Below are 13,087 nucleotides of genomic sequence, written 5' to 3'. Positions count from 1 at the left end.
TAAATGCAGACAATCCTGAATTTGACACTTGCAACACACAAGCAAGCATCTGTGAGAGAACAGGGTTGTATTAAAACATCTGTGAAGGCACTATTAATGCTGTAAGGTACATACAACAACCATCCAGATAGCATCTTTTCCAAGGATGACCCTACTCATTTCAGCAAGACAATACCAAGACGCATTCTGTACGTGTTAGAGTGTGGCTTCATAGTAGAAGAGAGATCAGGTATTAGACTGACCTGCTTGGAGTCCAGACCTGTCACCCATTGAAAATGTGTGCTGCATTATGAAGTGCAAAATATTACAACAGAGACCTGGGACTGTTGAGCAGCTGAAGTTGTATATCAAGCCAGAATGGGAAAGAATTTCAAATTTCTCATAAAAATTTAAATTTAGACTGAGTTCATATTTACAAAAACAATTGAGTTAATCAGTTTTAACATTATATATCTTGTCTTCATACTTCAACTGAACATAGCCTGAAACATTGAAAGTCATTACATTCAGTTTTCATTTATGTTTTAGACATTCAGGCTTTTTTGGAATAAGGTTACCTCACAAAAATGACTCAATCTCAAAATATAATTAGAAATTTTCCCCAAATAATGGCTTAAAGATACTACTCCATTACTTTGGGGGACTAAGTCATTATCTTGAGAAAGTTTCTCATTATAATGACATACAGGATCTTTTTCCTACATCATACTGGTGGAAATAAGCCTCCACATGTGATACAGTTTCAGATCAAGTCATGTAACACATTACAAATAAATAACATCTTCTAACAGAACCAAGGCTTAAAAACAGCTGATCTCGATCCCAACAAACCAGTGAAAAAGCCAATGACTTTATTTGCCCTAGGAAGCTGGTGAAACACAGAACGATCCTCAACCTTTTGCTGAGTTGACTCACAGACCAGTCGTTGCAGCAGATGGACCAACTGTAGTCTGCACTGACTCAGGACAGCCAGCAGCCTGCGGACCAGCAGAAGTCTGTTTGTCCAACACCGACTCAATGTGGCTGAGCAGAGAGGAGAAGAACTGGGGCACTCCTTCATAACCTGAGAGACAGAGGAGTGTATCAGAACATCGCTGTATGTATGTCTATATCGTTCACAGCATGAAGATTTTTTTAAATCTTCATATATGTCAATGGTCCATACAGCTGCAGTACCTGGAAAGATGTTGATGTCGATGACGGTGAGGGTGTGTGTGTGTATGTTGATGATGACGTCCACGCCGAACAGGGCCATGCCAAGCTGAAGTCGGAGCTCTCTGACCAGTGCAGCCACAGCCTCAGAGCTGGGGGGAGGCAGGAAGGGCATCTGCTCATCCAGCTTGGAAAACAGAGGGAGAGAGGACATTTTTGGGTGGGTGTCTAACTGCAAATTTTGATTTAAAAAGCCATATGTGCAGTTTTGTTGATAAATTAGCCTTTGGGTTAGAATTTCAAAGTGAGAAAAAGGGGGAGAAGTTCATTTAAAACATGTGGTGCTTTTCTTAAAACAGTACTGTATTTCATCTTAAAGAATTTAGGAAATATAGTGAGGACATGTTATAATACTGAAATCATTAGTTTGATGCATACAGTGGTACAAATCATGTGCATGGTGGTATTAGTTTGTTAACGTGATGCCACTTGATTTTCTTACAGATGTGAGATCGGAGCTCGACTCTGGCTTGGACACCTGGTGGCTGTTGAAGAAGATGGTCTTTCTGTCTGGAGGCAGACAGAAGTCACAATTACAGTGGATACAGTGAACAACTAGAGCAAAGAAAAACAAGGAAGCATCACATAGGACAAAGGCAAGAAGGAAAGGAAAGGAAAGGAAAGGAAAGCAGAGGGAAGGAAAGAAAAAGAACAAGTAAATGAAAAATATGTATCGGGAAGTAGAAGAAAGAATAACGGAAAAGGAAAGGGAAGGAAAGAACAAGACAGGGAAGGGAATGACTGGAGAGGACAAGACAAAAGAGGGCAAGGAAGACAAGATAGGAAAGGAACACAAATGTCTCATATTTTGTTGGTGTGGTGCAGACTGACCACATGGACCTGAGGGAAAGTTCTTGAGCGAGGGCCTCTCTACACAGAAGTGTCTGTCTCCGACAACAAACACCTTGTGCAGAACAGCTCCGTGGTTGACGAAGCTCTGTAGCACACAGGGAGGATGAATATCAGCCAGACTTCCTTCACTGAAGATCAGAGACATCTGCACAGATAATACACATGAGAGAGAATAAAGAAAACAAATGTGACTGCTCATGGACAATTTTCAAGAAAACCACTCACCTCATGGGAAAGCGAGCCGTGGGCCACTCTGGTTTTACAAACTGGGGTCGACAGAGAAAGAGAGGAAGTGTTTAAGGGTTCTGTCATACTTCATGGGGAAGCAAAAAGGAAAGAAGGATAATTGAATTCAAAAGTATGCAAACCTGAGAGACTTTTGGAGGGTTAACAAACCACTGACCACAAACCTACTCTGAAATAATCTGACTAATACTGTCGCTATACTATTTATAGTGCAGATGAGCTTTTAGACTTCACTTACAGACAAGTTTTACTCTGAAGTGACTTTACGCATTCACTGCAACAAAAAGTCCAAAAAAAAACAATATTTAGAATACTTTCATCGCTCTGCTTTTCCTGAAACCACACTATCAGGTTTTAAAGGAGCAGTATTTATTTTTGGGTTAATCAAATAATTGAGTTGGGAAATTCCCTTTAATTTAAGTTGCATTGATGCAAACAATTTATTTGAAAGCAGTCAGATTATTAGGCACATCCAACTGAAAGCAATTGTGTTAATCTAACTTGATAACTCGATATGAAAACCGTATTCAGTTGCATGTTATTAACTGACGTGTTTTCTGGTTGTGTTTTATTTTAGTTGGTCCAACCATTTTCTTTTTTCAGAGACTTTTAACTCCCAAACAAAGCATGCTGAACTTGAAATTAAAGACATAAGAATTAAATGAATAAGGAACCGAACGGCTACAGGCAGACAGTGAACTGACTGAGAGGAAAGCTCAGGCCCTGGGTCATCACAGCCTGTTGAATGGACGACAGGTCACTGGCACTGTGGATCTCAAGGTACGGAGGACTGCAGATACGCCAGTCTGTTGGATAGGAGGTAATAGGAAAGTCAGGCGTTTATATCTACAAGCAACAGTTAGCTACTGTATACATTATGAAGGTGAAGTTCACCTCGCAGTGAATTGTGTAGCTTGGTCATGATCCGATAAGAGGCAAAGCGGTCTAGTAGCTGGGTCATGGCAGGCAGGGGGTCCAGGAGAACTGTACTGGGATTAGCTGACACATAGCTCTGTAATGTAAATGACAGACAAGAATGACTGAAGTAGTGACCCTTCCTTAGTCCCGCCCTCTTTTGCTCTGTACTCCAATAGCAGTATGTGCATTATCCTCTTCTTGCATTTCAGATAAGTGACCAACTGTATTTTTTCCCTCTTTGTCCACTCAGAAATCTATTCAGGACTCCTCCAGCAGCACCAGGTAAAAACAGTATTATTCCGGACAGATGCAAATAAGCTGGTCTTTTATAATGCAGCCTTACCTGGAAGTTGGCGAGGAGCTGCTGTGATTGGCTGTCATGCTCAGCCTCCACAATGACATCAGACAGCTTGTGAACGATGACATCAAAGGGTCCCTGGGGTACCAGTGGCTGCGCGAGATCAATCTGACAGAGCAAAAACATTTCCTTTTATATCCTATGTGAGGTCACTGTAGAAAAAACATTATAGTTAGCTGAAATAAAAAAAAACAGCTGCAACAATATTGTGCATTTCAAAAATCAGCTAAAATAAAATTATATATATATCTATATATATAGTCTCTCATTTCAGTTAAGGTTACCGTGGCAATATTTAAAAAATGTGTCACATAAAAAAAAAATTGAACGCCACTGCCCTAGATGAGCCATAAAAGTTGACACATGCAACATTTTCATGTTGTTTGCATCCTGCTACACAGACCCTCTTTAATTCAACTGAATGATGGTCACCATTTTTATTTTTCACCTCTACTCCCGAGAAGAACACCACCTCTGATATTCATTGCTGATACTCGTGCCTACTTTATACCGTCTGTATAAGTGTCTCTGATGCTCTTGTTCAGATATTCATATGCATGTGCACTGGGTACATTGTTCCTCTGCTGTGCTACACACAGATTGTTGGAGGAGGCTGCAGGTGGCTGTGACATGGATTAGTAAAGTTGTGGACATCTGTACATGACACATCATGTGTGTGTCTGTGGCTGCACAGTGTGACCAAACTAACACCCCTACTGTCATACTGTTGTACAGTACCAGTGGCATAAAATGATAAGATACTAGGACTAGGTGATATGTACCGAATACTTTGATATTGATTATTTATTGACATTACTGCAACAGCATTGTGGGATGACTATTAATGCTTTCACAGAATATTAACACAATGAGATATGTTTGCCATGTCATGATACAAAAATATCCAAAATCTAAAAAGATATCTAGTCTCATATAATGACGGTGATATAATACAGATACATTGCCCAGCCCTACAACACGCTATGTGTGTCATGGCAAAGAAAATCCTGCATGAAGACAAACACACACCTACTTTCACGGAACAATGACAAAGACACAAACAGTGTTGGGTTACAGCATTAAGAAAGGGCAAACCCTCTTCCTCATTTTTCACCACACACTTGGCATTTTTTCATTCCTTCATTATAAAATTTTATAAGTGAAGACAAACACTCACCTCCACCACCTCCACTCCATGGCCTCTGCAGGGAAAATACTGACATGTTTACTGTTGCCTGTTGATAAAGAATTGCGCAACTGTGTACACTAGATTAAACTGAGGGTGTCGCCCTGTTATTACAGAAAGTTATTATTGTTTATTATGTGGTGTTGTTAAATACTCGATTCTGAATGGTCATTTACAGCATTCTTAAGTCTCTCATTTCTGCATAGCAGATTGTTGCTATGTATGACTGGCTGTTGCTAAGAGGAACAGACCGTTGCTATGGAGGCAGTCCTGATCTCTGGACTCCGGAGGAACAATAAAATCACATTAAAATCCATAAAATCAAAATTATCAAATTATTACTTTGTGTCAAATTAGTGATTGTTGGTAAGTTTCTATGTAATAAGTGGTATAATGTACAGTGACAGGTCACTATTGCGAAATAAACCCCTTCAGAAGTAAACCCTCTGCGTCACATCACTTTCCTGTATCACCCTGTCAGGGTTTATTCCACAATAATGACCTGCTCACTGTACATTATCCCTTACACGTTCCCTAACCGAAATAATCTGTTTTGTGCTAAAATAAAATGTAATGTAATTAATAGAGCTGCAAAGATAAGTTAATAAATGGATTAGTTGTCAGCTATTAAATTAACCAACAATTATTTTGATAATCAAATAATTGTTTAGAGTCGTTTCCTTTTTTTTAAATGAAAAAATACCCAAATTCTCTGACTCCTCTTCACAAATGTGAATATTTTCTGGTGTGTCAAAACAAGAGGACGTAATTTGTCATTTTTCGCAATTTTCTGGCATTTTATCAATCAATTAGTCTTGAAAATTATGAATGAAAATCGTTAGCTGCAACCATAATAGTCAGTATATTCCTTATTTTGCTATGGAACCCGCCCCCTTAAATATTACCTGTGACACAACTGAACCATTATCTCTAAAAAGTAAAAAAAAAAAAAAAAAAAAAGTTAAAGTTAGTTTTTAAAAGTTAAAATTTGGCATAAAAAAAGTTAAAACTTTGCATCAACTTACGCACAGAGGTCTGCAAAGGCGTCCAGGTTCATCCTCTTGCGCTTCTTATCGCTGAGACAGAAGCCAACCCTGCGGCCTGACATTTGGCTGTGTGTGAGGGGGCCACCAGCAGCACAGTGACAGCGGACAGTCAGAGACAGAGGGGGACGTGTCCTCCATTCATCCCTCCCCCTAATAATTAAACCCTCAGCAATCCTTCTGTCCCCCGTGAAGAGTCATGATAACTTTAAAGTGGAAAGACAGAGGAGGGGAGGGCCAGTCTAACTGGTAGAGTCACTTGACTTCCTTGTTGCTGCCATCCAATAATAACGAAGTGAGGCCAGTCATGGAGCTGCACCACAGAGCACAACTGAAAGAGAAAGTAAGAATCTTTCTTGAGGGAAGTGAACAGGCTCCATTACTCTGCATATCGTTCAGCAGCAGCTCAAACACATGCCGTTTACTATTTACTGACCATCTAAAACAAACAAGCTGTCGGTTTTTCGGTCTGTTATTCACACAAACATACCTTAAAGAGCTGCGAAGTTCATCTGAGGTCACGGAGAGAAAAAAAACATGTCGCGGGGTTCAAACGCAGGTTTCGACCGACACATCACCATCTTCTCACCGGAGGGCCGCCTTTACCAAGTTGGTAAGAGACACATTTTCTCCGGTGATTTCGTTCTGGAGCATAAACATACTTTATATTGCACACGAGAAGTCTACTACTACTTTTATGAATTATTATTACTACTGTTATTGCAAAGGTTATTTCCTATTGTTCCGTATTAGCTACATATTGTTACTACCTAGCTAGCTAAAGAAGTTAGCTTGTCCAGTTGTGATTGAGTGAAGTGCAGTTAGCAACAAAATTTATATCAAAGTTTTCTTTTTTTGTAAAACCTAAAGTTATTCTCTCAATAAACTCCGCCATTATAAGTGAAAGTAAACTCAGATTATAGGTTAAAGTAAATTAGTAACATTATTTAAGCTATATCCCATGTAATTCTCCAGTGGCAGCTAACGTTACGTGCAGTGGTGAAAAAGTAACTAAATACATTTTAGAGCTGCAACGATTAGTCGATTAATCAGTTATGAACCAATTATTAAATGAATCCTCAACTATTTTGACAATTGATTAAACGGTTTGAGTAATTTATTTAAGAAAAAAAAGTAAGAATTCTCTGACTCCAGCTTCTTAAATGTTAATATTTTTGGGTTTCTTTACTCCTCTGTGAGCAAAACAAAACATTTGAGGATGTCACCTTAGGATTTGGGAAAAAGTGATATTTTCTACTATTTTATAAAATTGATATTGCTACATTATGCAGAATATAATACATACAATATAATACATAGGCCGATATAGCTGCGATAGGCTTGTAGAGGGCTGATTATATCGGTTGGCCGACGTATCTGTTTCTACATTTGTGCTCTGCTATGCTAAAAGGAATGGGACCCTAATTAATTGTATTACTTAAACCTGTGTTTACCTATTATTTCATATCAACATGGCTGCCGTGAAGAAATGCTATACTGATGTACTGTTGGTGAAGGAGCCAGCATGCAGTTCTGCACTCATGAACAGGATCAAATCCTTTACTGTTACATTAAAAATGTTTCTTTTGTGTTTTATTTCATTCTGTGTGTGTGTCACATTTGCTGTCATGCAGAGTATGCCTTCAAAGCCATCTCCCAAGGCGGGCTGACATCTGTGGGGGTCCGGGGGACGGACAGCGTCGTAGTGGTCACACAAAAGAAAATACCTGTAAGAGATCACACACACTTACAGACACTGACTTGAATGATGATTATGTGAGTTCAAGTGAAACAGCAAAGCTTCCCAGGAGTCATGACTCCAGCTTTTTGCTGACCTGGCATTCAAATAAAGTATATGAACAAGATACTACTGTTACTCACATTACCAAGCCAGAGAGGCAAGCTTTTTTTACATACCAAAAGAGGACAGAAGCAATGTTGTATTATGTCCATCTCCTGTCACATTCAGTGCCATTCATTCATTGTCTGTAACCGCTTATCCTTCAAGGGTCACGGGGGGCTGGAGCCTATCCCAGTTGACACTGAGCGAGAGGTGGTTCATTGAGGTTCATTGCAGGGCTGACACAAAGAAACCAACCATTCACTCTCACATTCACACTTTCACCAATTAACCTATTAAGGCGCATGTCTCTGGACTGTGAGAGGAAGCTGGAGTATCCGGAGAGAACCCACGCAGAGAACATGTAAACTCCACACAGAGAAGCCGTGCCCCAGCCACAAGCTGCCCTCTATTTTCAGTGTCTAATCATCATCATAATAATAATGGGTACTCTTGTTTCTGTTCAGATCGTGTAAAGCTAAAGATTTCCACGGATAGAAACAGTATGAATTTTACCCAATTTTTTTGATGCCCCATTCTATGCAGGAGTTGTTTTCAGGATGGCACAGTGCAGTGGTTAGCACTTTTGTCTCACAGCAAGAAGGCTGAGGGTTTGAATCTTGGTTTGGGTGGTGGCTCTCTGTGTGGAGTTTGCATGTTTCTCCCTGAGAGAGGGATGCCTGAGTCGATGCCCACCATCAAAAACACGTTTGCTCCTGTCAGTACCTTTGGCAAAGAAACTGGTTTGGAGTTGTTTCCTGGACGCTGCACAGCGGCTGCCAACTGCTCCTTTCCTTAATCCAAATATTTTTATTCAAAGATCTATTTAAGTTGAAGTTCGTATAATGAGAGAATTGCAGCCCATGATCAACATAATATATCTGTAAACCAATAGTGTCTTTATTTTATGTAGTATCTTTTCTTTCATACATTATTACTCAATATTTACAGAGTTAAAAAGCTTTGGTGGGAACAATACCACAGCTCACTGGTTTGGTGTAGTGATGCTCCTGATGAGGCCTGGGCAATTAAACAATAGTGATATGTTTCAGCATTAGACACTATCAAGAAAACTGTTCAGTAAAGTGTTCAACAGCTTCACTTAAATGCATTAAATGCAAATCATCCTGAAAGCACATAACAAATGCGCTCTGGCTCATAATCATATCTGTTGATAATGGAGCGTGCTAATAGGGATGCACAAACAGCCAATCATTTACTGTGACAGTATTTAATGTGTATAATTTATTTTTAATCAGTTGTGTAAATAAATTTACGTTGTATTTGTGTGTGGTTTTCATTGTTGTGGTAGTCACACAGGTATCGTTATTACTTGTGCGACTTGATTAATTAAGTGGTTAAATTCAAAATAAAGTGGTTAAATCCAGCCGTCACTAGAAATGATCAATAAATATTGATATCGACTGAAATGAAACATTTTATCGTGTTAAATTTTGTTGTACATGCAGCTTTGATATTTTCACAAGTACAGTGTTATACTGATGTCTGACAGCACAAGTTAAGTTTATTGTGACACTCTTTCTTCTTCCTGATGGCAGGACAAGCTGTTGGACTCATCCACTGTGACCAACATGTTCAAACTAACCCCTCGCATTGGCTGTGTGATGACTGGACACAACGGTATATATTCAACACACTGTTAACTGTTACTGTTAACAGAGTATTAGAGTATCTTGTAACTCTTGGGGATGTTCCCCCTGATGTTTCCCCCTCTTCTCTCTTGCGCAGCGGATAGTCGTTCCCAGGTTCACCGGGCACGAGTGGAAGCAGGAGAGTGGAAATACAAGTTTGGTTATGACATCACAGCGGACGTGTTGTGTCGCAGGTTGGCGGACATCTCCCAGGTTTATACACAAAACGCTGAAATGAGGCCTCTAGGCTGCTGTGAGTGGAAGTCTTGATTTCTGCCTCTTAGTGCTCAATTCTTTGATCAGCACTTTCTCAGATGTGACAGCTTACCTCATATTGACATTCACTACTCAGGACGTAATTTGTTTCTCTTTGATTTTAATTTCCTTTAACTGTCTTGTCCCAAAGCTTATATTTTTTTTATTTATTTTTGATGTTTAGCTTAAAAAATGAGTGGCTACTGAAGTGTAAAAGCTTGCAAGGAATCATTGAAAATGGCTAAACATGCAGTAAATTCACATTAAATGAGGAGCCTCTTCCTTGTAATGATGTGATCCCTTCTTTCATCCTCTCTGCCTCTCTTCCTCCTCTTCCTCTCTCTGCAGGTATGATCATGGTGGCGATAGACCCCCAGCAGGGTCCCGTCCTATATAAATGTGACCCAGCAGGCTACTACTGTGGCTTCAGGGCAACAGCAGTAGGGGCCAAACAAACAGAGGCCAACAGCTACCTGGAGAAGAAGCTTAAGAAAAAGCCTGAGCTGACCCACGACAGGACAGTACAGGTAGAGTGAAACCTGGTTAACACAGCTGCATAAACAAGATGGACGACTGAGCAAGACATTTCTTTCATTTGTAGTCCACGGTAGAAAGAGTAGACTGGGCCTGATAAACACCCCTGTGGGACCTTCCTCTAACAGAGAGACTTAAGTGTCCATTAACAGCTGCATTTCCTCATGAATTTTCTTTGAACAAAACACTGAACCAATGTTTTCCCATTTGCTTCATATTTCTTGACAAAAAAGACTTTTGAAAACGAAATTTAATATTTACTACATTTTATTTTAGTTAAAGCGTGTACTTGGAGCATCCTTGAATCCTTCAATCCACTACTAGATTTCCCAGTGTGACCTTGACTGAAAGGAACATTTACAGCCCATTTATACCTGGTATTAAAATGGGAGCTGTATCTCGATAAATTATCTGGATAATAAACTAGCCGATCTTGCGTTTGCGTTTACACCAGGTATTTCTAATGTGTTTTCATTATCCTAATTGAGATCGGATCTCAAGACCAAAACCTGCGTGAGTAATTTAAGGTGATGGTAAATTACTACAACAGCATACTAGGTGCTCGGTGTATACATGGTGCTCCAGTGTGTAGTAGACTCTGACTAGATAAATTATGCCTTGTTAACAGTGGATCAGCTGCACAAATGAATGAAGCACATACCGCTGCACACACTGTCGTTTCTTACTGTGTATCATTTATTTCCGACCATAGTATTATTTTCTTTTTTCATGTGGTTCTGTTGAATATTTTGGTGCTGTCATGGAACAGAATAGATGTGTTAATCAGTAATTAGAGCCTTTGCTCTTGCTTCCTCTCCAAATTTGAAGAAAAACCTCTATTTTATGTTAGGTAAAATCAAATATCTGTGTCAGTGTTATGTTGTGTACAGATCACAGCATGTTTTCAGGCTAGGCTAGATGTGGTCATGCACATACACTCACAGTCTGATAACAACACCTTGAATTAACAGACATTTTTCCTTATCTTCAACTTCAACTTTAAACTTTATTTGTCCTGATCTGGATAACATATCCAGATTGTATTATAATACCAAATGTAAAAGGGGTTTTAGAGAAGCATGTATGTGTTTGATTTGTTCAGCACACTCACCAAACTGTCTTTCTGTCCAGTTGGCCATATCATGTCTGGCCTCCGTCCTGTCCATGGACTTCAAGGCCAATGAGCTGGAGGTTGGCGTGGTCACCAAGGAGAAACCCAAGTTCAGGTAACTTCACTCAGTACATTGACTTCAGACCAAATAGTCAGGAGTTGTACAATGAATTCACAGCAGTCATGATGGATATTATGATTTAGTGAATTCAAAAAGATGAGCTATAGTCACGGTGAGGCCAAGGTGTTGGACTTGCTTTTGCTCCTAGCAAAACGATTATTGAGACAGTGGTGGGTTGAACTCTCAGTTGTGTACAGAAATGGACTGCAATGCCTCTTTAGTATGCCATTGTTTATATATAGGTCACATCTCATTGGGTAGCACATCTGACACATCCAACCAAACGAGAGAAAACATGCTTGAAAGCCTGTTGCACTCCATTGTCCACAGGTTTGAGGAAACATGTCTTTAATTTGGAAACTGTAGGAAAATGGTGTGCACAGTTTTCAGATTGTGTTGATCCCTGAGTGCTGCACAGCAGCTGCCCACTGCTCCTGATACAAGGATGGATTAAATACTGACTGGATCTCACTTTACATTGTACTGTGTTTGATTGTATATGTGACAGTTGACTTTTATTTTTAGATATTTAACTTAGTCATGTATTCTTTGTTGTTTTGATTTTATATTTTTGAAGTAGAGTACACCTGGTGCATTGTATTTTTTTGTCCTACAGATATTATCTGTCTTACATCACTCATTATTCACTCCTTACGCTTAGTTCTTTGTTCATCAAGCATTATTCCAGACATGGCACCAGGATTTTAATTTTGGATTATCCAGAGTAATTTTGGCTTTTTAAGTACAGGAGTTAATACTGCCTTACTTTCACCATTTGAAACTGGTACGCTTGCTAAAACAGAAATGACTGATACCATGATGTGGAAGGCAACAAGCCTGTCTGATTGATTCCAAAACTTATTTTATTAAAACATTTTCAGTGACAATATAGCTTATTATTCACCAGCGACAGTTGGTATTTATTACAAGCAGAACAGGGTTATTTTAGTCAAGGACACATTGAAACAGTATGTTCTTTTAAGGCAGCAGTTCTTCATGGTTATTGTGTATTTAAATGTTAATTTTAATTATTAAAAAAAAAAATTATGAAAATATATGTCCTCCTAGTCATTTAGGATGGGCCACAACTACACCCACGACACCACAACAGTATCATTCCTATTTTCACTTTTCTTCCTCCTGCAGGACGCTGTCAGAGGCGGAGATAGAAGCCCACCTGGTCGCCATCGCAGAACGGGAGTAAAGATGCCCTCACAAACTTCAGACCTCGATTCATCATAGTGTTTCACTTTCAGTGTGCTTGACTCAGCCCAACTGAACATTTTAACAATTTGACACTGTTAGCAACAGTCTGAAGATAATGTATACAGGGAGGTTAATAGTGCACACCAGTAGAAACTTATTAAGGATTGATACAGGTTTGACTGCAAATGTTTCAACAGATATTTCTAGTGGCCTTTGACAAAAATCAATATACACCAGTGACACAATGTTTAAATTCTGATCTTGCACTTTAAACCATCTTTAGTGGACAAACAACATAAGTAACACATTCCACATTCCATATTTACATGTTTAGAATACAAAGTTTCTGGATCCTGCTTATTTAGTGTGACCCCTGTTATGTGAATGTGTACAAAATATTTGTTACAGCTTATTTTATACAGTATGTTTATAACATCGACCTTGTTGCCATCTCCACATTTGTAAAGCTGCAATAAAAAATCCGTCAGATTTATTGTGAACCCCTTTAAAACAACTGTCATAATAAAATCAAATAGACCAGTGACACTGCTCT

The 13,087-nt window shown here is 39.2% G+C and overlaps 2 protein-coding genes across 2 annotated transcripts; one reads left to right on the top strand and one right to left on the bottom strand.

Annotated features, from left to right (window-relative positions):
* Positions 1–745: 745 nt before the first annotated feature.
* On the bottom strand, positions 746–5,944 carry LOC146328194 (inositol-tetrakisphosphate 1-kinase-like). The gene is made up of 10 exons (XM_084717066.1): positions 5,798–5,944; positions 4,764–4,788; positions 3,572–3,694; positions 3,205–3,322; positions 3,015–3,116; positions 2,290–2,330; positions 2,044–2,209; positions 1,655–1,722; positions 1,177–1,339; positions 746–1,063 (listed from the first exon to the last, which is right to left on the bottom strand). Exons 1-10 carry the CDS (start codon positions 5,878–5,880, stop codon positions 912–914), a joined length of 1,041 nt encoding a protein of 346 aa, XP_084573192.1. The 5' UTR covers positions 5,881–5,944; the 3' UTR covers positions 746–911.
* Positions 5,945–6,178: 234 nt separating this feature from the next.
* On the top strand, positions 6,179–12,856 carry LOC146328193 (proteasome subunit alpha type-6-like). The gene is made up of 7 exons (XM_084717067.1): positions 6,179–6,428; positions 7,450–7,544; positions 9,215–9,296; positions 9,405–9,560; positions 9,911–10,089; positions 11,228–11,322; positions 12,475–12,856. Exons 1-7 carry the CDS (start codon positions 6,353–6,355, stop codon positions 12,530–12,532), a joined length of 741 nt encoding a protein of 246 aa, XP_084573193.1. The 5' UTR covers positions 6,179–6,352; the 3' UTR covers positions 12,533–12,856.
* The last annotated feature ends 231 nt before the right edge of the window (positions 12,857–13,087 follow it).

The sequence above is a fragment of the Lutjanus erythropterus genome, chromosome 4, assembly GCF_056507025.1.
Source record: "Lutjanus erythropterus isolate fLutEry1 chromosome 4, fLutEry1.hap2, whole genome shotgun sequence".
In the NCBI taxonomy this organism is placed as follows: domain Eukaryota; kingdom Metazoa; phylum Chordata; class Actinopteri; order Lutjaniformes; family Lutjanidae; genus Lutjanus; species Lutjanus erythropterus.
The sequence above is the reverse complement of the archived record's forward strand: the minus strand, read 5'-3'. Positions and strand labels throughout refer to the sequence as shown.

Excerpts from the sequence above, each read along its gene's own strand:
- LOC146328194 (XM_084717066.1), bottom strand. The coding sequence starts at position 5,880 with ATGTCAGGCCGCAGGGTTGGCTTCTGTCTCAGCGATAAGAAGCGCAAG. Across the intron at positions 4,789-5,797 it reads GCCTTTGCAGACCTCTGTGC|AGGCCATGGAGTGGAGGTGG; the intron begins GTAAGTTGATGC and ends TTTTCCCTGCAG. Across the intron at positions 1,723-2,043 it reads CTTTCCCTCAGGTCCATGTG|ACAGAAAGACCATCTTCTTC; the intron begins GTCAGTCTGCAC and ends GTCTGCCTCCAG.
- LOC146328193 (XM_084717067.1), top strand. The coding sequence starts at position 6,353 with ATGTCGCGGGGTTCAAACGCAGGTTTCGACCGACACATCACCATCTTC. Across the intron at positions 7,545-9,214 it reads TCACACAAAAGAAAATACCT|GACAAGCTGTTGGACTCATC; the intron begins GTAAGAGATCAC and ends TCCTGATGGCAG. Across the intron at positions 11,323-12,474 it reads AAGGAGAAACCCAAGTTCAG|GACGCTGTCAGAGGCGGAGA; the intron begins GTAACTTCACTC and ends TTCCTCCTGCAG.